This window comes from Salmo salar, chromosome ssa29, assembly GCF_905237065.1.
Source record: "Salmo salar chromosome ssa29, Ssal_v3.1, whole genome shotgun sequence".
Classification (NCBI taxonomy): Eukaryota; Metazoa; Chordata; class Actinopteri; order Salmoniformes; family Salmonidae; genus Salmo; species Salmo salar.
Genome location: NC_059470.1, coordinates 19,679,464 through 19,703,633, shown reverse-complemented (window position 1 = coordinate 19,703,633; position 24,170 = coordinate 19,679,464). Strand labels below are relative to the sequence as shown.

At 39.4% G+C, this 24,170-nt stretch overlaps 1 protein-coding gene and 1 long non-coding RNA gene across 2 annotated transcripts in view; one reads left to right on the top strand and one right to left on the bottom strand.

Moving 5' to 3' along the window:
• Positions 1-24,170, bottom strand: part of LOC123731529 (uncharacterized) — a 30,682-nt gene that overhangs the window by 5,231 nt on the left and 1,281 nt on the right. The window contains exon 2 of the long non-coding RNA XR_006762687.1: positions 6,707-6,858. This is a non-coding gene — a long non-coding RNA (uncharacterized lncRNA). The remainder of the gene's footprint in view (positions 1-6,706; positions 6,859-24,170) is intronic.
• LOC106590239 (myosin-7) lies at positions 105-16,522 on the top strand. Its single transcript, XM_045710575.1, has 40 exons — positions 105-187; positions 316-359; positions 2,181-2,389; positions 2,570-2,713; positions 2,809-2,965; positions 3,051-3,078; positions 3,170-3,275; positions 3,386-3,478; positions 4,004-4,067; positions 4,158-4,256; positions 4,675-4,778; positions 4,877-5,015; positions 5,130-5,248; positions 5,431-5,580; positions 5,683-5,853; positions 5,996-6,302; positions 6,419-6,492; positions 6,665-6,870; positions 6,968-7,091; positions 8,678-8,814; positions 8,902-9,157; positions 9,381-9,623; positions 9,796-9,972; positions 10,083-10,228; positions 10,304-10,394; positions 10,487-10,876; positions 10,987-11,113; positions 11,209-11,327; positions 11,416-11,612; positions 11,792-11,975; positions 12,344-12,509; positions 13,684-13,808; positions 13,896-14,204; positions 14,314-14,517; positions 14,617-14,913; positions 15,058-15,162; positions 15,278-15,373; positions 15,467-15,601; positions 15,882-15,930; positions 16,393-16,522. The coding sequence occupies exons 3-39, from the start codon at positions 2,189-2,191 to the stop codon at positions 15,900-15,902; spliced, it is 5,811 nt and encodes a 1,936-aa protein (XP_045566531.1). The 5' UTR covers positions 105-187; positions 316-359; positions 2,181-2,188; the 3' UTR covers positions 15,903-15,930; positions 16,393-16,522.

Genomic DNA, 24,170 nt, shown 5'->3' with positions numbered 1-24,170 from the left:
AACGAGCCTGATAGGTCAAAGAGGTATACACCTCTAGCCCCAAATACAGATCTTTTGAAATAATCAGTCTAATTTATGTAATGACATGAACCATCTCCATATAGGGCTGAGCAACTCTCTCTATAAAGAGTGATGGAGACCAGGGGAGACAGACCAGGGGAGACACAAGGCACCGGACATCCTGAAGGTAAGCATATAGAGGCAGTCTGCTGAGGAGGGCAAAGATAATCATTATACAACCTAATAACTGTCTTACCGCATAAAACTGGCAAATCCATTGATATTGGTCTTTGTATTTGTCTATTTCATTCTCAGTTGAGATCTTTTCCACCAAATATCCAAGGGGTGATCAACAACAGGTAAGAATCATAATCTTCTAAAATAAAGGCTCTACAAGCCTCCTAGTGGTTTGTGTGAAGTCTTTAACTGTGTTTCATAAAATGTGTATATTAATGCAAAAAATGCATTAACATTGTTTATGTGGCATAATACATCTATCGTGTACAGTAATTACATGTTGTCAGTGTCATCACTATCACAAGCTGTAGATTTCAGCTACAGTGGACCTAGTTACTTTTGGTCTGCTCTGAACCTCACAAGTTTTGGTTTATATTCAATGTTCTATTGGTTTACTCACCTACATATTGTTCAGATAAACTCTTATTAATCTATGACTCTAAATCTGGTAGCCTACTGCTGTTCTGCATCAACCCTCGTGTTTCTTTAGCCTTATATTTCACTTTTATTGGTCTGCCATGACCATTATTACCATTATACTACTCATATACGGTATATACATGTAACTGCCAAAATAATGGAAACACTTGAGTAAATGAGGGATAGAAAGTGTATTGAAAGCAGGTGCTTCCACACAAGTGTGGTTCCAGAATAAATTAAGCAGTTAACATCCCATCATGCTTAGGATCATGCATAATGATAATGGGCAGGCCATTATTTTGGCTACCATGACTATACCCCCATAGGATGACAATGCCCCTATTTCAAAGGGCACGAGTGGTCGCCGAATGCTTTGATGAGCATGAAAACGACATAAGCCATATGCCATGGCCGTCTCAGTCACTAGATCTCAACCCAATTGAACACTTATGGGAGACTCTGGCACATAGCACTCTCTCTTTTGAGACAGCGTTTTCCACCACCATCAACAAAACACCAAATTATTTAATTTCTCATAGAAGAATGTTGTCATATCCCTCCAACAGAGTTCCAGACAGCTGTAGAATCTATCCCAAGGTTCATTGAAGTTTTTCTGGCTTGTGGTGGCCCAACGCCCTATTTTTTATTTATTTTAATTTAACCTTTATTTAACCAGGCAAGCCAGTTAAGAACAAATTCTTATTTACAATAACAGCCTACCCCGGCCAAACCCGGACGACATTTGGCCAATTGTGCGCCGCCCTATGGGACACCCAATCACAGTCAGATGTGATGCAGCCTGGATTAGAACCAGGGACTGCAGTGAGATGCAGTGCCTTAGACCACTGCGCCACTCGGGAGCAAAGACACTAAATGTTGGTGTTTCCTTTATTTTGGCAGTTACCTGTACATACAGTCATACTAATATCTAATGTTCCAATTCATTTAGGTCTTTGGGGTAACATTTATGAAAATGTTTTCTTGTTGTTGTATGAAGGGAAAATCAGGACAAAGGTCTAATTTACAGTGAATTCCAAAACTGGTTCCAGAGAACAGCGAAATACAGCCGTGGTGCCCTAAAGTTGTTGATGTATTTAATATGATTTAATATTAGTGCTTTACACTGACATTAGATCATAACCACAATATGCACGGTTCCCTTTGTCATTAACAGAATAAAATGTAAAACTATCAAAATATGGTTGCTATTGTAAAAAATACTGTAAAGTATGAATATCTAAAAGGGTTGTTGTTTCTTAAGTTTGAGAAATGTTTGTTATGAGAATCCTGGCATTCAATAAACCATGGCAACAGTGAGAAGACAGCCACATGTACATCTGAAGTTTAGCAAATTGAACCTAATAATAATAATAATAATAATAATAATAATAATAATAATAAATAGAATATACAGTACATACACACTATCCACAACAACAAATACATGGTATTATTCCAACTCAAACCTGGTACTGTATGTAATGTATACATATGTATTGAACGCTCTGTTCCTGCCTTTACAGGTTTAAGAATGGGGGACGCATTGATGGCAGAGTTTGGCGGAGCAGCTTCCTTTCTGCGTAAATCAGACAAGGAGCGTATGGAATGCCAGACTAGACCCTTTGACATAAAGAGAGAGTGCTATGTGCCTGACCCTGAGGTTGAATACGTCAAGGCCACAATCACCAGCAGAGATGGAGCTAAAGTCACCGCTGAAACTGAGTTTGGAAAGGTAAATATTTTGGTGAAAAACATTTCTGAAAAAACATGACCTGGAAAATGGCATTACATGTAAATGGTTGATTTGTGTAAATTCTATGTTGTGTGTAATATCAAGTTAGGGTTTGTCTCAAAGTGAATAGCTCTGCACCTTGAAAATAACACAAAACAATTTAATTTGCTCTTCTTTCAGACTGTTACTGTGAAGGAGGACGACGTCCACCCCCAGAACCCGCCAAAGTTTGATAAAATTGAGGACATGGCGATGTTCACCTTCCTGCACGAGCCCGCTGTGCTGTTTAACCTCAAAGAGCGTTACGCAGCCTGGATGATCTATGTAAGTAATGACCTGTCTGCTAATATCTCCAACAAATCAAATATTAATTCAAATGAATGAAACTAAATCTGCGGTATCCCTCTTGTCTTCCACAGACCTACTCAGGGCTGTTCTGTGTCACTGTCAACCCATACAAGTGGCTGCCAGTGTACGATCAGTCTGTTGTCAATGCATACAGAGGCAAGAAGAGGACAGAAGCTCCTCCTCACATCTTCTCCATCTCTGACAATGCCTACCAGTACATGTTGTCAGGTAAAATAAACATTTTCCTTTTCATCTATATAAATCAAATGATATTTGGATAATGTCACATTTACTGATACTTCTCTTTCAACAGACAGGGAAAATCAGTCTGTCCTTATCACGTAAGTACATCAACCAAAGGTTATATCCATTTGAAACTATTTAAAGTTAAGAGAAATTCTGAGACATCAACATTTGTATTTTCAATCCCAGTGGAGAATCCGGTGCTGGAAAGACTGTTAACACCAAGAGAGTCATCCAGTATTTCGCCAGCATTGCTGCTGTTGGCGGAAAGAAAAGTGCAGCAGAAGAAAAAAAGGTAAAATTCTTCATGGCTGGATGGGTATTTGTTGACAAAACCCAATTTTATTCATAGAGTATTGTTTTTTTATCACAGCATTTTAACACTGTGTGGTTGTTGGCTTGTAGGGGACCCTGGAGGATCAAATCATCCAGGCCAATCCTGCCCTGGAGGCTTTTGGTAATGCCAAGACCATCAGGAATGACAACTCCTCCCGATTCGTAAGTTTGGTCTTTGTTTGTCAAATATTATTCAAATGTTATTATACATGTTCAGTGTTTCCCCTACATGGACCACCGCTGCAAAAAACACTAGCGTTCAAAAGTTTGGGATCACTTAGAAATGTCCTTGTTTTTGAAAGAAAAGCTCATTTCTGTCCATTAAAATAACATCAAATTGATCAGAAATACAGTGTAGACAATGTTAATGTTGTAAATGACTATTGTAGCTGGAAACGGCTGATTTTTTATTTCATGGAATATCTACATAGGCATACAGAGGCCCATTTTCAGCAACCATCACTCCTGTGTTCCAATGGCATGTTGTGTTAGAGTGGAGAGAAATGTTTTTAATATGATATTTGAGTGAGAGTGAGAGTGACTGGTCTCCATCCCTATCAAAGTTGCCCATTCCTGCATTACACCATGCAAACTCAAGTGCACCTAAGGTATTCAAAAAGAAAACAAATACTACTTGAACCCAGATCTGGTGTGCTCTGTAATTTCTGCTTTGACAATAATTTACAGGGTAAATTCATCCGAATTCATTTTGGAGTCACTGGGAAGCTATCGTCTGCTGACATTGAGACTTGTGAGTACAATACTCAATTTGCTCAGGAATGAACAGATCTCTTTGACAGGAAACACATTAATACCAAAATCACTTTTCCATACTGATCAGATCTTCTGGAGAAGTCACGTGTAACTTTCCAGCTCAAGGCTGAGAGAGACTACCACATCTTCTACCAGATCCTGTCCCAAAAGAAACCAGAACTGCTGGGTGAGTATTGAATCATCAAACTGAGTAGGGTTGAGGTCAATTCTGGATTCAACTGAACATTTCTGATGAAATCAAATGAAATTATTATGATGCAGCCAGCCCAGCCTTGTGCTACCCCCATTCCCTACTGTAAAACACAATGTTAAATGATTTATGTTGTAACATTTTCTTTGTTTATAAAAAAGTAGCAATTATTAAAATGTAATTTAAGCACACAACATAAAAATGTTATGCACACATAACAATCTCCAGCAGTTTATTTGAAACTATCCTGTCTATTTATAATATTACAGTTTTCTTTTTGCACAAAGCAATTTTTCTAATTGACCCCAACCCTAATACGGAGTATATTATGTTCTGACCTACAGTTTACCACAGCATCAACACAAATAAACTGAGCTGTTCAATTCCATTTCAGAGATGCTACTCATCACCAGCAATCCCTATGACTATGCCTTCATCTCCCAAGGAGAGATTGCTGTAACCTCCATTAATGATTCAGATGAGCTAATGGCTACTGATGTGAGTAATAGATCTATATACTGTATATGCAATAACATTTCACTTGTATCCAACCCCTTCTCCAATACAAAACAATGGCCTTTTATTTTTGGAACTAGGATGCCTTTAATGTGCTTGGATTTGCCCAAGAAGAGATTAATGGCATTTATAAGCTGACTGGTGCCATCATGCACTATGGCAACATGAAGTTCAAGAATAAGCAGCGGGAGGAGCAAGCAGAGGCAGATGGCACTGAGGGTGAGTGCTGAGGATTTAAAACCTCTCACTTCATTATGCAGTAGTATCTGAAAAATCAGAAAATCTAAAATCAGTTGGATTGCCTCTTCCAATCATAAAACTTTGCCTTTCCAGATATTGACAAAGCTGCATATCTGATGTGTCTGAACTCTGCTGACTTGGTCAAGGGGCTGTGTAACCCAAGGGTCAAAGTTGGAAATGAGTGGGTCACCAAAGGTCAGAATGTCAACCAGGTGAGTCTTCAACATTTTTAAAATAATATTCAGCATAAGACTTGTCTATGTTCAAACCTGAAATTCCCTCATTGAGCATGATTTTTAATCCAGGACTAGGCCTAGTCTGTGTCTAGGAAACTGTCCCTATGTGTTTATGTTGAGGCTATGTTTCAGTAATTTATTTTCTCAATATTTTGTAGGTGTACTACGCTGTTGGTGCACTGGCAAAGAAAATTTACGAGAACATGTTCCTCTGGATGGTGATAAGAATCAACCTTACTCTGGACACTAAGAATGCTCGCCAGCACTACATTGGTGTGCTGGACATTGCTGGCTTTGAGATCTTTGATGTGAGTGTTTGATGTAAATTTGATTTAAAAAAGGACACATGAAACAATTCATGTAGAACATTACAGCTGACAAAATAAAGTAACTGTGAACTTCTATTCCAGTTCAACACCTTTGAGCAGCTGTGCATCAACTTCACTAATGAGAAGCTGCAGCAGTTCTTCAACCACCACATGTTTGTGCTGGAGCAGGAAGAGTATAAGAAAGAGGGGATTGTCTGGGAGTTCATTGACTTTGGCATGGACTTGGCTGCCTGCATTGACCTCATTGAAAGGGTTGGTGTCTTCAGTTTTGTAGTAGTTGATGTGACCTTAGTAATATTTGATATTTTAAAGGCAATCTTTATAAATGTGCTGATATTTATTCACTATGCTTTTCCGTTAGCATGAATTAATTTATATCCATTCCTTCCTCTAGCCCATGGGTATCATGTCCATCCTTGAAGAGGAGTGCATGTTCCCCAAGGCCAGCGATTCTACATTCAAAGCTAAGCTGTATGAAAACCATCTGGGCAAAAATGCATGCTTCCAGAAGCCTAGGATTATTAAGGGTAGACCAGAGGCCCATTTCTCCCTCGTCCACTATGCTGGCATTGTTGACTACAACATTGGTAACTGGCTGGTGAAGAACAAGGACCCGCTGAATGAGACTGTGGTTGGACTGTTCCAGAAGTCAAGTCTTAAGTTCCTGGCAAACCTATTTGCAAACTATGCTGGTGCAGAAGGTGGTACTATGTGTTCATATCTGCAAAGACTACAACACACTCAAATAAATAACAATCCACAGTATATCATAGTAGTAATAATAGTATATTTGAATAGTTCTTTCATTATCATACAGCACCTGAAGAAAAAGCGGCTGGAGGAAAAAAGAAGAAAGGCTCTTCCTTCCAGACTGTGTCTGCATTGCACAGGGTAAATCTGAGCTTAAATAAACATATGTATGATGTTTTCACATGGAAGATTATTAACAGATGTATTACATTTGCACAGAATTTGAGATAACAGTATTAAATGCCACTGTGACTCGTGAGGTACTTGGAGACTCATTCACCGATGTAAAATTCTACATTTGTCATACTCACAGGAGAACTTGGGTAAACTCATGACCAACTTGAGGTCTACTCACCCCCACTTTGTGCGTTGCATCATCCCCAATGAGACCAAGACTCCTGGGGCCATGGAGAATCCTCTGGTCATGCACCAGCTGCGCTGTAACGGTGTGCTGGAAGGCATCAGGATCTGCAGAAAGGGCTTCCCCAACAGGATCCTGTATGCTGACTTCAAACAAAGGTAAAATAATTATTATTTTCCTTATCAAAATAAATTCAACTGTTTACCTCTTCAGGTCTTCCTGAAATAAGATCATTTCTTTCTGATTTAAATTCAGATACCGCATCCTCAATCCAAATTCTATCCCTGAGGGTCAGTTCATTGACAACATGAAAGCAGCAGAAAAACTCCTGGGCTCTCTGGACATCGACCACACCCAGTACAGATTAGGACACACTAAGGTAAGTTCTCTAAATAGATGAAAGGCAATAAGACCAGTTGGAACAGGATGGAAAAATAGCAGCAATTATCAGTTCGGAGCAGTATATTAACAATACACCACCATCTGGCCAACCTGAGGAATGATTCTTGAAATAACTGCTGATATACCATTGATCATGCTTATATCATGTCATCTGTCTCTAGTGCAAATGGGTCATGTCAGGAAATACACATTTATACTTGGTATAGTGCCACAAGCTAGTAGATCCAGATCTACAGTAAGCAAAAGCATAGTGGCCATGATGTTTGAAATAGACTTCAGTGTTCATTTTGTCAGCTATTTTGGATTTAGTTTTAGTCTTAGATTTTATGACTAAAATACCTTTTAGTCTTAGTCCCATTTTAGTCATTTCACCCTTCTTGGTTTTAGTTATCAGTCAACTAAAATTCTGGACAATTTTAGTCTTAGTCCCAGTCATTTAATCACATATTATTCAGTGCATTATTTTTCCATTAAATAATGAATATTTAACTTCCATCATGTGGATATTAAGATTACCTTGTCCCACTAGGCCTACTATCCCCTCATATAGCTGGCACATTGATATTGTGGCAGATTGTAACCAATGCCAGCAATGATTTACCATATAGCCAAGGCTACTGAAAGACGTTAATTCTGCCAATGAGAGGATTGCATTAAAAGGTGCACTATGCAGAAATTGCTCTGCCATTTCTTGGTTGCTAAAATTCTAATAGTTCGCCTAATTCCAATTTATGTTACAATACAAGCACGTATAGTGTAGAGAATCATTGTACCATCTAAAACACTGTGAAATGTATTTTCCATAACAAAAATATGGTATTTTCAGCTGTTTGAAGCTGGTGTACAAAACCAAAAGTAAAAAACAAAACTTAAGAATGGGAAGCATATGAATAGGTCACATAGAACAGATCTACTGGTTCTTAGACTTGCTTTCAATGAGAATGGCAGATCTATAACTAACATTTCTATGTGAATTTGGTCAGGTTGCCCAAAAAGTTACATATTGCAGCTTTAAATCTTCTGCAAAGGCATGAATGTTTATGATTGGACAATACAGATGAAAAGAAGCTTCATGTCAAATTGAATGCCCATTAGTCTCACATGAAATTCAAGTCTCATCACATTTTTAGCAACTAAAATGAATACTAATTTGTTAGAGTTTGATAAAAAAAATTCATGGCATCTCCTCATCTCGTCATTAGTTTTCTTCAGGGAAAATAAGTCATTGACAAATACTCTTTGACATAGTTATTGTTAACAGAAATGAACACTGTTAGACTTTATGTACTTATTTTTAAAGACCTTGCCAATATGTGTAACTCTCGGGCCAACATGCTGGGACTGAAGTTGTAAAATCAATTGCACATAAGAGGGCCAACTTGTGTTCAATTTGTGGCATTTTTGTACAGAGACAAGAAATCAGCAATCTAAACATGACTACCAAGTCTTGTAAATCTGGGGGGTACCACAATCAAGTTATCTATGGTCAACTGTCAGAAAAATACAATCCTACCAAATATGAGACGATCCAAGCACCACATTATGACCTTTGTGTATCATTAGGTGTTCTTCAAGGCTGGTCTCCTGGGTCTACTTGAGGAGATGAGAGACGATCGTCTCGCTCTTATCATCACTGGCTTCCAGGCCCGATCACGTGGTCTACTTGCCAGAATTGAGTTCCAGAAAATGGTTGACCGCAGGTAGGAATAATAAACAAAACTTCTGCAGACAATATGGTGAGTGTGGAAAAGGTTTTTATAACAAGACAATTTTATTCAATTTCACAGGGATGCCTTGCTTGTGATCCAATGGAACATTCGTGCCTTCATGGGTGTCAAGAATTGGCCCTGGATGAAGATGTTCTTCAAGATCAAACCTCTGCTGAAGTCAGCAGAGACTGAGAAGGAGATGGCCAACATGAAGGAAGAATTCCTGAAGCTTAAAGAGGCTTATGCTAAAAGTGAAGCCCGTAGAAAGGAGCTGGAAGAGAAAATGATCTCCCTTCTCCAAGAGAAGAACGACCTGCAGCTTGCAGTCCAAACTGTGAGTAATAATAGCTGCATTCACATCCTTTGTCAAAATGGTATTTCCTAGTTAGCTATTAGCACTAGAGAAATTGAAAAAGAGAGAGAGAAGAGACATGATAAGCTAAATAGATACATACAATCAGCATTTGTCGATCATTTGTACTGTACAAATATTTTGCCACCAAACTTTTGAGCTTTGGAGAATTTGATATACTTACAACATATTGACACATTGACAGTCAGAAGACACTATTGGTGATGCTGAAGAGAGATGTGAGGGTCTGATCAAGAGCAAAATCCAGCTTGAGGCCAAAGCCAAAGAACTGACAGAAAGACTGGAGGATGAGGAGGAGATGAATTCAGAGCTAACTGCTAAGAAGAGGAAGCTGGAGGATGAGTGCTCAGAACTCAAGAAGGACATTGATGATCTGGAGCTCACTCTGGCTAAAGTGGAGAAGGAAAAGCATGCCACAGAGAACAAGGTAAACGCTTTTCTTTATTCTTGTGTTGTTAAAACTTAATGTGCTGGAGTCTGGTGTAGCGGTCTGGTGTAGTCTGGTGTAGCTCCCGACTCCGGACCACACATGCCCTCTTGGTTCGAGCCAAATTAATTGGTTTGGAGGAAAGTGTAATGACACTGTTCATTTTCCATAGGTTAAAAACCTGACTGAGGAAATGGCAGCTCTGGATGAAATCATTGCCAAGCTGACCAAGGAGAAGAAGGCTCTGCAAGAGGCTCATCAACAAACACTTGATGACCTGCAGAGTGAGGAGGACAAAGTCAACACGCTGACCAAGGCCAAAGCCAAACTGGAACAGCAAGTTGATGATGTGAGTATCATATAGTAATTCATAAAAATTACAACAAAATGTGTAATATCCTAAAAACACGCTACAGTAAATTGCTTACTCTGAATATTGTTTAATATATCCTTTATCAGCTTGAAGGGTCTCTGGAGCAAGAGAAGAAGGTGAGAATGGACCTTGAGAGAGCCAAGAGAAAGCTGGAGGGAGATTTAAAGTTGACCCAGGAGAGCCTAATGGACCTGGAGAATGACAAGCAGCAGCTGGAGGAGAGAATGAAGAAGTAAGATCACAACCCATAACACCTCATGAATAGTTATTTTACAGAAGGTGCTCAAATGTGTTATTTACTTATCAGGAAGGACTTTGAGATGAGCCAACTCAACAGCAAGATTGAGGATGAGCAGGCCATGAGTGCCCAGCTTCAGAAGAAACTGAAGGAGCTGCAGGTATTTCAATAGCATCGTTGAAAAGGGAATCTTTCTGTTACATATGCTTATGTTCTGATCATACCAGAACATTTGAATTCCTACCATTTCAGGCCCGCATTGAGGAGCTGGAGGAAGAGCTGGAGGCTGAAAGGGCTGCCCGTGCCAAGGTGGAGAAACAGAGGGCAGACTTGTCCAGAGAGCTAGAAGAGATCAGTGAGAGGCTGGAGGAGGCTGGTGGAGCCACTGCTGCCCAGATTGAGATGAACAAGAAGAGGGAGGCTGAGTTCCAGAAGGTGCGCAGAGACCTTGAAGAGGCTACTCTGCAGCATGAGGCTACAGCTGCCACTCTGAGGAAGAAAAATGCGGACAGTGTAGCTGACCTGGGAGAACAGATTGACAACCTTCAGAGAGTGAAGCAGAAGCTGGAGAAAGAGAAGAGTGAGCTCAGGCTGGAGCTGGATGATGTGGTCTCCAACATGGAGCAGATTGTCAAGTCCAAAGTATGTGGTATCATTGAGCAATCTATAAAATGTATGTTTTTTCTCAACATGCTTTTTAAAGAAGAAGTTTAGTGATGCTGTTCTGTATTTAAATTTTTTTTACATTTAAGACAAACTTGGAGAAAATGTGCCGCACTCTAGAGGACCAGATGAGTGAATACAGGACAAAAGCTGAGGAAGGACAGCGATCCATCAATGATTTCACCATGCAGAAAGCAAAGCTTCAAACTGAGAATGGTACATACAGTATATTAGCAAAAAACCTGGACAGCCAAAATGAATAATCACAGTATGTAAAATCATTGAAAATATTTTGAATTGAATGAAAACAGGTGAATTTGCCAGACAGTTGGAGGAGAAGGACTCTCTGGTCTCTCAACTGACCAGAGGTAAGCAGTCCAATGTTCAGCAGATCGAAGACCTCAAGAGACAATTGGAGGAGGAAGTCAAGGTATTTATACAAAGAATGCAGAGTCCCTTATCCAACTACATTTATCTTCAGGCATAATCACAGATCCTTTTTTAAATTTCCTTACCAGGCAAAGAACGCGCTTGCCCATGCAGTGCAGTCTGCACGCCATGACTCAGATCTGTTGAGGGAGCAGTATGAGGAGGAGCAGGAGGCCAAGTCTGAGCTGCAGCGTGGCATGTCCAAGGCTAATGCTGAGGTGGCTCAGTGGAGAACCAAGTATGAAACTGATGCCATCCAGAAGACTGAGGAGCTTGAGGACGCAAAGTAAGGATGTTTTATTACTTCCTTTTACTTTTCAGGCTATTGAACCTTGGCTGAATGAGCGATACACAAAAGTACATGACGAATAAATAATAAGTTGAATACCTGTTAAACAATCACTGTATATCAGAAAGGAAAAATTCAGATGTTCGGAAATGTGGTCCTTATCTGTGTCTTTCCAGGAAGAAGCTGGCTCAGCGTCTGCAGGATGCAGAGGAAGCTGTGGAAGCTGTAAATGCTAAATGTTCATCCCTGGAGAAGACTAAACACAGACTCCAGAATGAGATTGAAGATCTCATGGTGGATGTGGAGAGATCCAATGCAGCTGCTGCCTCTCTGGACAAGAAGCAAAGGAACTTTGACAAGGTAAAAATAAACACATTTTGGATACGCAAGTCGTAAGAGGCTTCAATATAGTACATGAGGGGCGGCAGGTAGCCTAGCGGGGTCGAGAAGTGGGCCAGCAAGAAGGTTGATGTTGAGTGAGCTAGCAACCAGAATGTTTCTGGCATCATCTTACACACTACCATCGCCTGTCGTTGTGCAATTGAGCAAGGCACTTAACCCCCTATAATTGCTCCAGCTGCACTGCGGCTGAAACATTGCTTCCAGCCCGTGTGTGTCTCTCAAAGAATTGGGTTGTGAGTTCTCTGTAAGTTAATGGACAATAAAGTACATCTTATCTTAATGATATACTGTATTCCAACTACCTAAAATACCTGTATGATTTCCAGATCCTGGCTGAGTGGAAGCAGAAGTTTGAGGAGTCTCAGACTGAGCTGGAGAGCTCCCAGAAAGAGGCCAGATCTCTCAGCACTGAGCTCTTCAAACTCAAGAACTCTTATGAGGAGTCTCTGGATCATCTGGAGACCATGAAGAGGGAGAACAAGAACCTCCAAGGTCAGACCATGAGCATTATTAGCCTATATAATTTAGTCAATGAAAGATCGATATGTAATAGAGATTACGAGTGTGAATGTTTAAACGTTAAAACGGAATTGGGATCGTTGAAGTTAAGAAAAAAATCCACTAACAAAAAATATTTTTTTTGTGTGTTTTTTCCCCACAAAATTAAAATCACAGTGCAGTTATCACAAAACATATTCTTTGCCATGTTATAGCCAAACTAGACGATAGGCTATAAAGGCCTGGGGTTTGTTGTGTAATTTAAATAAAACAAGAGGGGAAAGAGGCTAATTTTAGGCTACTTTGGTAAATTTACAGATTACCAAGACATATGAGAATGGCCCCGTCCTCTCTCTCACTCACGCTGGCTCGCTTGCTGTTGCTCTTTGCTAATGATGCAAATATGTGTTCAGTCTTCCGTTCTGTTGCGTGTAGAATATCCTAGCCTATTGCAAGCCAAGAAATTGCGAGATACAGCTTCCATTTGGAGATACAGCTTTTGATTACCCAATAGATAGGCCAAGTGCACGGTTCTGACTCTGTCTGCATGGTGGCCGTCCTGCCTATACTGTGCCCCTCCCCCCTCTCTCCGCCCGTCTCTAGCTCGCCATAGAAAATGTGAGTGTTCTCGGTAGAACGGCAACTAATCAGTCTCGTCCTTTCCAAAATTACTGAATTTTGGAGTCGCGGAGTCGCGGAATCTAATCTTGACACTCACAAATGGGAGTCGACACATGGAGATGACGTGGAAGGAGTCGAGGAATCAATTATATTAGAGTCAACACTCCACCACTAAATCATCATCATTAACAGTTGGAAAAATGGCAAAGGCAAGAGACAGCAGTGAAGTCCTATATGTCAATACTTTGACAAATTAAATGAGAAGGTGGTGAAATGCAAACTTTGCGAGGTAGGATTGAGGTACAGTAATGGTAGTACAGGTGCAGTGCTTCACCATCTGAAAGGGACACACCGTGAGACCCAAACCGTTGCTGGCAGCAGCACAGCTGCATTGTGAATACACGTGGAATTTGATGCATTTTTTAAATCGTTTTAACGGAAAACCGATACAACATCTCTGATTAAACGTTGTGATTTTTTTCCCTAATCCCTAATCAACAATAGTTATCACAAAATTATTCCGATGTACAATAATATTTTTCCACAGAGGAAATTTCTGACCTGACTGAGCAGCTTGGTGAAGGAGGAAAGAGCATCCATGAGCTGGAAAAGATCCGTAAACAGCTGGAGCAGGAGAAGGCTGAGATACAGTCTGCTCTAGAGGAAGCTGAGGTGAGAATAGAAGACATTTACAGATAGTGAAAGTACCAACATTTTATTTAAAGATTTTACAAACTATGGGTGGCTGTGTTGTCATAGGCCTCCCTAGAGCATGAGGAAGGCAAGATCATGAGAGCTCAGCTGGAGTTCAATCAGGTAAAAGCTGACATTGAACGGAAGCTGGTGGAGAAGGATGAGGAAATGGATATGAATAAGAGGAACCAGCAGAGAGTTGTGGATACCCTGCAAAGCTCCCTGGAGTCAGAGACTCGCAGCAGGAATGAAGCTCTCAGGCTGAAGAAGAAGATGGAGGGAGATCTCAATGAGATGGAGATCCAGCTCAGCCAGGCCAACAGGCAGGCATCCGAGGCCCAGAAGCAACTTAAGGGTCTCCATTCCCATCTGAAGGTATTACTTCCACACCATTGAATTAAAAACATTACTTTTGCCTTCAGATAAAGCCAAACCACACTGTGAAACAAGAAAATAAATATAGTAAAATCTATTCTCTCTACAGGATTCTCAAATGCAGCTGGATGATGCTCTTCGTAGCAATGATGACCTGAAGGAGAACATTGCCATTGTGGAGAGACGCAACAACCTGATGCAGGCTGAACTGGATGAGCTGAGAGCCCTGGTGGAGCAGACTGAGAGAGGCCGCAAACTGGCTGAGCAGGAACTGCTGGATGTTAGTGAGAGAGTTCAGCTGCTCCACTCACAGGTAAGTCAGTAATATAGAACAATTAGGGTTCTCCTTAAATACCTGCTACTTGAGGTACGTAGAGGTAATATAAACATAATTTGCCATATATATGTGTAGAACACCAGCTTACTGAGCCAGAAGAAGAAGCTAGAGGGGGACACATCCCAGCTTCAGAATGAAGTGGAGGAGGCTGTGCAGGAGTGCAGAAATGCTGAGGAAAAGGCCAAGAAGGCCATTACTGATGCTGCCATGATGGCAGAGGAGCTGAAGAAGGAGCAGGACACCAGTGCTCACCTGGAGCGCATGAAAAAGAACATGGAGCAGACCATCAAGGACCTGCAGCACCGCCTGGATGAAGCTGAACAAATCGCCATGAAGGGTGGCAAGAAGCAGATCCAGAAGCTGGAGGCCAGAGTAAGTGTCTAAGCTACATTCTCTTCTATTAATTCAATGTCACATTTCATATTTCTAGTCATATTTCTAGCTTCAACATTGAAAGTAGTGGTAACTAACAAAGTAATCGGAAATGGTGTGTTAACATTGATCATATCTTTCTAGGTGAGAGAGCTAGAGACTGAAGTGGAATTGGAGCAAAGGAGGAGCAGTGATTCTGTGAAAGGAGTCCGTAAATATGAGAGACGCATCAAGGAGCTCACATACCAGGTACATTGTTTTAATTTGACAGTGCAGAGTTAACAATTCCCATTAACATGCTCAGAATCAAATGTAAGATACATACAGAATATGACTCTATTTCTTCCCTTCTTTTTGTGTGCAGAATGAGGAAGACCGTAAGAATTTGAGCCGCCTGCAGGACCTGGTGGACAAACTGCAGCTGAAGGTCAAATCCTACAAGAGAACTTCAGAGGAGGCTGTAAGTAACCTTCTATCATCCATATGTTGCATATTTAATTCTCAAATTGTTTTGTTTGCTAGAAACTTAAATCATATTAAAAAAAATTCACAGGAGGAACAAGCCAATTCCAATTTGGGCAAGTTCCGCAAGATTCAGCATGAACTGGATGAGGCAGAAGAGAGGGCTGATATTGCTGAGTCTCAGGTCAACAAGATGAGAGCCAAGAGTCGTGATGCTGGTTCCAAGGTCAGTGAAGTTGCTGTTTCAAAAGCCTCAACGTTCTGGGAACTGGGATTCTGTTTAATGGTCATTTCAATTCTCGATATTAACCCATTGATTCCTGAAGAAAATAAGTAATAAATGCATAATCTATTACATTGTTACCAAGTAACTATACATACCTGTTGAAGTTCCCCATTGTAACATTTCAACAGGAGGACATGGTATATGGTAATATAAAATGTTTTTCAGTACACAATTCTAATAATCAATCAATCTATCTATCTATCTATCTTCTCTGTCACAGAAAGGAAAGGATGAGGAGTGAGTCCAAGAGTTGTGATGCCGGCTCCCAGGTCAGTTCTTTTAATGAAAATAATAATATTGGTTATAATTTGCAAACTCATCTCAAATATGATGACAGTCCCAAGCATTTGATGTCCTATATACTATCATTCATATAACAATAAATTGGAATATTGTTCCCTGTCATGGGTTAAAAAAATATATATTCAAAAGCATGATATATTTTGGTTTCAGTGGTGAGTTACTACTTACTGTGTGATGGCAAGCAACACATTTTGAAGTATTGTGATAAATGCTGGACATTATTGCTTCTTGAATTTTTTTTGTAAAATCTTTAATTTACGAGTCGACACAGTCTGTGCAATTCATGATGTTTATAGTGTATTCTATACACTCAAACAAGGAGCCCCATAGTTTAATATACAGTTGATGATGCACAGAATATTGTAAGAATGTTTTTTGTGTTTACAGTAGTTTATTAAATTTTAACCTTCATCCATCTTGTGTCACAGAAAGGACATGATGAAGAGTGAAGCTCTCGGATGGACCTTTCTGAAAATCTCCTGACTGTAGTGCTTTAGTTTTTTCTCTATTCTCCATGTAACATGAGCAGAATAAAGAATAAAGTCAATTTAAACAGCCCCTCTGTGTATTGCTTGATTCTATTACGAACAGGTATGGAATCCACTATTATTTAACAAAATTAAGTTAACACTGGTTTTCATAATATACTGGTAACTTACCTCACAGAGAATCATGACAATAGACACATATCTCACTTTTTCATCTGGGGGTGCTTCTGAGCCAAATTGGGTCCCCTAAATGAACAGATATATTGTTCAGAAAATACCTATATAGACAGAGAGTAAAACACCTACCCACAACCATGAGCAATATCATATTTTGTTGGCATAAAAGTAAGGATTTGTGTGGTTTAATTAGAAATTGATTATTATTAGATCATATAATGGTGGAGGTGTTGCTGTTTATATTCAGAACCACAATCCTGTAAAGACTAGAGAGGATCTCTTGTTAAATTCTGTTGAAGTAATATGGCTACAGGTTCATCTGCCTCACATGAAGCCCATTCTTGTGGGAAGCGGCTATAGACCACCAAATGCTAACAGTCAGTATCTGGATAACGTGTGAAATGCTTGATAATGTATGTGGTATCAACAGAGAGGTATATTTTCTGGGTGATTTACAGTTGAAGTCGGAAGTTTACATACACCTTGGCCAAATACATTTAAACTCAGTTTTTTCACAATCCCTGACATTTAATCCTAGTACAAATTCCCTGTCTAGGTCAGTTAGGATCACCACTTGATTTTAAGAATGTGAAATGTCAGAATAATAGTAGAGAGAACGATTTATTTCAGCTTTTATTTCTTTCATCACATTCCCAGTGGGTTAGAAGTTTACATACACTCAATTAGTTTTTGGTAGCATTGCCTTTAAATTGTTTTACTTTGGTCAAACATTTTGGGTAACCTTCCACAAGCTTCCCACAATAAATTGGGTGAATTTTGGCCCATTCCTCCTGACAAAGGTGGTGTAACTGACTCAGGTTTGTAGGCCTCCTTGCTCACACACACTTTTTCAGTTCTGCCCACAAATTTTCTATAGGATTGAGATCAGGGCTTTGTGATGGCCACTCCAATACCTTGACTTTGTTGTCCTTAAGCAATTTTTTCTACAACTGTGGAAGTATGCTTGGGGTCATTGTCCATTTGGAAGACCCATTTGCGACCAAGCTTTAACTTCCTGACTGATGTCTTGAGATGTTGTTTCACTATATCCACATAATTTTCCTCCCTCATGATGCCATCTATTTTGTGAAGTGCACCAGTTTCTCCTGCAGCAAAGCACCCCCACAACATGAGGCTGCCATCCCCGTGGTTCACGGTTGGGATGGTGTTCTTCGGCTTGCAAGCCTCCCCCTTTTTCCTCCAAAAATAACGATGGTCATTATGGCCAAACAGTTCTATTTTTGTTTCATTAGACCAGAGGACATTTCTCCAAAAAGTACGATCTTTGTCCCAAGTTAAACAATTTAAAGGCAATGCTTCCAAATACTAATTGGGTGTATGAGTGCATGTAAACTTCTGACCCACTGGGAATGTGATGATCGAAATAAAAGCTGAAATAAATCATTCTCTCTACTATTATTCTGACATTTCACATTCTTAAAATAAAGTGGTGATCCGAACTGACCTAAGATAGGGAATTTCTACTAGGATTAAATGTTGGGAATTGTGAAAAACTGAGTTTAAATGTATTTGGCTAAGGTGTATGTAAACTTCAGACTTCAACTGTATTTTGCATTACTCATCTCATATGTATATACTGTATTCTATTCTACTGTATCTTAGTTTATGCCACTCTGACATCGCTTGTCAGTATATTTATATATTCTTAATTCCATTCCTTTACTTAGATTGGTGTGTATTGTTGTGAAATTGTTAGATATTATTTGTTAGATATTACTGCACTGTTGGAGCTAGAAACACAAGTATTTTGCTACACCCACAATAACATCTGTTAAACACGTGTATGTGACTAATACAATTTAATTTGAACACAAAAATAACATATAGCTGTTAGCAGCAATGAATGGGGTTCCCGGGATGACAGCAAGGACACACGATCAGTTGGATAACAAGCAAGCACTCTATTATGTATGAATTAGCTTCCTTTATGTGTAATCAGTGAAAGCATTACCATTTTTATCTCTCAATACCACAAGGATTACGAAAGTGAAGTTTAGTCAAGAGCTGTAAGTTGGTTATCTTACTGAAGTTTTATCAATACATTGCCTGTAGTACTCTTGCTTCAAAAACTCTCGACCATTGTTACTCTCCCTTCCGGGATTGCTCCAAGGCCCTCCCCCACCTACCCTTCGGCAAATCAGATCAAATCAGAACTCCATTCTGCTACTCCCTTACTATAGGCAGAAATTCAAACAGGAAGTACCTGTGCTAAGTAGGGCGAAATGGCCAAAATATTATATCCCGGTATTTTAAAAAAATTGGGCGGTATGACGGTATTTTTAGTTTTTGAATAATAAAAGTTCTACATTTGCTTTATGAGTGGTGAGTGATCCTAGGGTGGCAACATGGCAACACATACATTCTAAGTGATTTCAATGAGTCTTTCTTCATTCTGATTGTTTTATACTGTTCAATTCAACTTCAACCAAAACAAATTTCAGCACTTTTATAATTTCTGCATCTCCTGCACTCAACTGCAGTGGTGGAAAAAGTACCCAATTGTCATGCTTGAGTAAAAGTAAAGATACGTTAATAGACAATTACTCAAGTAAAAGTGAAAGTCACCCAGTAAAATACTACTTGAGTAAAAGTCTAAAAGTATATTTAAAGTCTGTTTTTAAATATACTTAAGTATCAAAAGTAAATGTAATTGATAAAATGTACTTAAGTATCAAATGTAAAAGTATAAATAATTTCTAATTCCTTATAATAAGCAAACCAGATTATTGTTTTTTTTATTTACGGATAGCCAGGGGCACACTCCAACACTCAGACATAATTTACAAACAGAGCATTTGTGTTTCGGGAGTCCTCCTGATCAGAGGCAGTAGATGACCAGGGATGTTCTCTTGACAAGTGCATGAATTGGACCATTTTCCTGTCCTGCTAAGCATTCAAAATGTAACAAGTACTTTTAGGTGTCAGGGAAATGGAGTAATAAGTACAGTATTTTCTTTAGGAATGTAGTGAAGTAAAAGTAAAAATTGTCAAAAATAAAAATAGTAAAGTACAGATACCAAAAACAAACTACTTAAGTAGTACTTGAAAGCATTTTTACTTAAGTAGTACTTGAAAGTATTTTTACTCAAGTACTTTACACCACTGCTCAATTGAGATCATTTCCACACTGCCACGTAGGCTGCACGATATGGGCAAATCATCTACAACTTATTAACCAAATGTTGCAATTGCGAATTTGACTTGCAAATTAGAGCAAAACTGTTGGAATCATGGAAATAGAATGACTATTCTAATTCTATAGTTAGAATATAATAGTGGGCACTTTGAATACAGTGTTTGAGATGACGACAAATTAAAATGCCAGGGAGGAGTTATTGTGACAGGGTAGGAACTAAAGTGTTGATTAGTGTGGGGGACCCTAGGGGACCCTATACGCTTTGGCGATATTGCATGTTTTCTCTTAGCTACTTCATGTAGCTAACATATTCTTGCTTTGCATATTCCTCTTTGATTTAGAAGATACTGTTGCACAGACAACATGCTGATTTAGGTCTACACCATCACTGGTATTATCACGCTGTATTAGCTAGCTACGTTTGCATTTACTCATTACATTTATTAGCTAGCTAGCTAGCTATTAGCGGCAAACAAGATTTAGGGCAACTTGCTAAGAAAAGACAAACTAGCTGTTTGCTGATGTAAGAAACACAAACTAATAGTGTCATTATAGAACGCTCGTGGATTTATATTAAGAAGCAAAGTGAAAACAGCATTGTTGTCATCAACATTGGTGCAAGTACTGCATTGACCATGCAGACTGATCATAAGTGTCTTGTGGTTACAGTGTTGCCAAATCCTCCGTAAGGAAAGTAGCTATTGGCTGTCCTAAAAGTCGCTAGAAGTCCCTAAATGACGCCATCACCTAATTTGCATAATTGGCCAAGTGCATGTAATTGTGATGGACGCTGTAGGAGAGAGGAATAACATTGTGGGAGAGACAAAAAGTGAGTAAAAAACACCCTAAATATATTTAGAATTACAAATTAACTTTCTTCTGTCGATTCTTGTTTTTTTAATGTCACAATTCCAACCCTCCTCCTTTATCCGGGCTTGGGACAGGCAAAAGTGACCCAAAAGAGACACTCTGGCTGAGTTACTTAGTTTTTTATTACATTTGTATTAATTTTTTTTTTTTTTTTTTTTTCTTAATTTGGTTTGGTTTTTAACCTTATGGTCCACTTAGGAGCCTACAACAAGTCACAGTAAAACATGAACATGAACATGAACCATAACATTAAAAAAAAAAAAAAATTCTATACAATCTAAATGGACCAAAAAGAGACAATAGAAAAAACGATCAATGGCAATGTGAGAAAATTATGGTAACTAGTCTGGCCCCAATTCAGGTAAAATACATTTTTTAATGTAAGCCAGGGCGGGATCAGCCAGCGGTGGCTTCCCACATGAGCGATTCATTTGCAGACTGGACGCGAAGGGGAGAACATCTCCTGCTCTGAATGCAGCAGGGGTGGGGCCTACGGCAGCACCTCGCTGCTCGTTGAGAAGAGTAAGAACGATACGTGTTTTCACAGCAGAGTCTCCAAAAGTCTCCAATAACACCAGAAAAAGTCGCTAGATTTGTCGCTAGTCGCTTTTTTGAAAATGTGTCGCTAGAGGGGTCTAAATACTCGCTAAATATAGCGACACGGTCGCTAAGTTAGCAACACTGCGTGGTTGAGGAACATCAAATGCACTCGAGTGACAAGTGGCGTGGCTAGGTCTGTGTGGAAAGTGGCACGGAGAGAAAGAGCAGAGATAACGTTACACTTGGCGTATCACATTTAACAAAACAAACATTCAAATACTGGTATAGAAGGTAAAGTAAAATCCCAAACCGTCATCAATACAGGTATATAATAAAATACGGTATACTGTCCAGCCCTAGCAAAGGTCTAGTCAACGCTGGTCTGACCAATCGGAATCCATGCTTCAAGAATGTTTTGAATAACATTAACATATACAGTACCAGTCAAAAGTTTGGACACACCCACTCATTCAAGGGTTTTTCTTTATGTTTACTATTTTTATACATTGTAGAATAATAGTGAAGACATCAAAACTATGAAATAACACATATGGAATCATGTAGTAACCAAAAAAGTGTTAAACAAATCAAAATACATTTTATTTTTGAGATTCTTCATAGTAGCCACCCTTTGCCTTGCTGACAGCTTTGCTCTCCAGGACATCTACAGCACCCAATGTCACAGGAAGGCCAAAAAGATCATCAAGGACATCAACTACCCAAGCCACAGCCTGTTCACCCGGCTATCATCCAATTCGGCTTGACCCCTAAGACCCTCACAAACTTTTACAGACGCACCATTGAGAGCATCGTGTCGGTCTGTATCACCTCCTGTTATGGCAATTGCAACGCCCGCAACCGCAGGGCTCTCCAGAGGGTGGTGCGGTTGGCCCAATGCATCACCGGGGGTACACTGCATTCCCTCCAGGACATCTACTGTACAGCACCCAATGTCACAGGAAGGCCAAAAAGATCACCAAGGACAACAACAACCCGAGCCACGGCCTGTTCACCCCGCTATCATCCAGAAGGCGAGGTCAGTAGAGGTGCATCAAAACTGGGACCGAGACAGACTGAAAAACAGCTTTCATCTCTTGGACATCAGACTGTCTCATAGCCATCACTAGCCGGCCTCCACCCAATACCCTGAACTTTGTCACTGTCACTAGCCGGCTACCACCCAGTTACTCAACCCTGCACCTTAGAGGCTGCTGCCCTATGTACATAGACATGGAATCACTGGTTTCATCCTAATATTTGTATATTTCTTAATTCCATCCTTTTACTTTTAGATTGTGTGTAATGTTGTGAATTGTTAGATACTACTGCACTGTTGAAGCTAGGAACACAAGCGTTTCGCTACAACCACACTGACATCTGCTAAATATGTGTATGCGACCAATAAAATTTGATTTGATTTTAAATGCTGCAGGTAATAATTCTTAACTTCATTACTTAATATATTGATTTTATACCAATTCTGGGGTCAATTTAACTAATAGTTCATGTTAAGATTTGTGAAAAATTGTCTGTTTTATTTTCATGATCTTTCACATAGTTTGCATAATTTAAATGTATCATTAACTTACACGAGACAAAGTCCATTTGATCAATAGTTATTTCTCTAGTATCCTATGGTGCCACTGGTGTCATTGACATCTATAGTGCCACCAACTGGTCTGGTGCAGCCATCTAAGGTTTCCAGTGAGTTTATATCCACTCAAACTAAGTTAAGACAAGTACCATGGACCTACATTCCACATTTGGTGTCAATTGGTCCTATGGTTCATGAGAAGAAGATTTTTGAAGAATTTTTGGCATATTTTATCATAATAGCGTAAGTGCTAATATGCATCTACTGGTATAGTGTGGACGTCTTTGAATGCATCAATGTTCTTTACTCAAAATCTTTAGGGACTATTGTGATGAGTCCAAAAGAACACATTTGGAGTGAATCTGACTTTTAGTCAATGAGAAGAAGATTCATGATTATTTAATTTTTTGCTATCAATGCCAAACGTAACATGGTTCATCATGGTAATTAATGTCTTTGATGACCCTAAAATGTTTCAAGTTGATAGGCCATCTAATCAGATTTATCAATTAATCAGCCATCTGTTAACCAATCCCGTTGATTTTCTCAAACTAAGTTAAGAGATGTACCATGGGCCTACATAACGAATTGGTGATATTTGGATTTACGGTTCATGAGAATACGTTTTTCAAAGGTTTTCAAACATTGGAGGACAATTTATCCTGACGGGGTCCTTAAGACAGATTTGTTCAGCGCGAGGAACGTCACCTACATACAAAGTTTCAAGTCTATAGGTCAAACGGGTGACAAATATGCAGGTTTAAGTTAGACTGCTTGTAACAGCGCCACCCATAGGCCAATTGGTGCCATTCTTTTAGACCAAGTCACACATGGTCTATGTTTGAGTTATTTGACCATGTCAAGGAAAAAATATATAAGAATACCAACAGGTTTCACAGCTTCGCTGTAAGCCCCTAAAGAATATACATAACAACACAAACATAAAACACAACTACAATCCTCAGTGAAGAGGCTTAAACAATGTACTCTGGAGCCGTTCTTCGTTGAGATGGTGTTAGAAGAAGGTTGCGTTGCAGCAATTAACCCCTGACCTAAAACTTAACCATTTGCTTGCTGTTGTAGCCTTCTGCCCTCAAGCTTAGAATGCATATTCCAATACTCAACTATGTTTCAATCAAACACACCAACTAGTTATCGTAGTGAATGCTTCTCAGAAATGTTTCCTCTCTATGGCCTTGACAATCATGCATTGGTTACAGTAAACTTAAAACTATTAATACATTCCCTCCATTTACGTTTAGTGATGCTTCTGTTCAAGGATGAATATTGTCCTAATTATTATAGTAATGATCTTAAATTGCTTTGTTTATGTGTGACCAAATCTCAGTAAACAGACATTTTTATAGACCACTAGCTAAT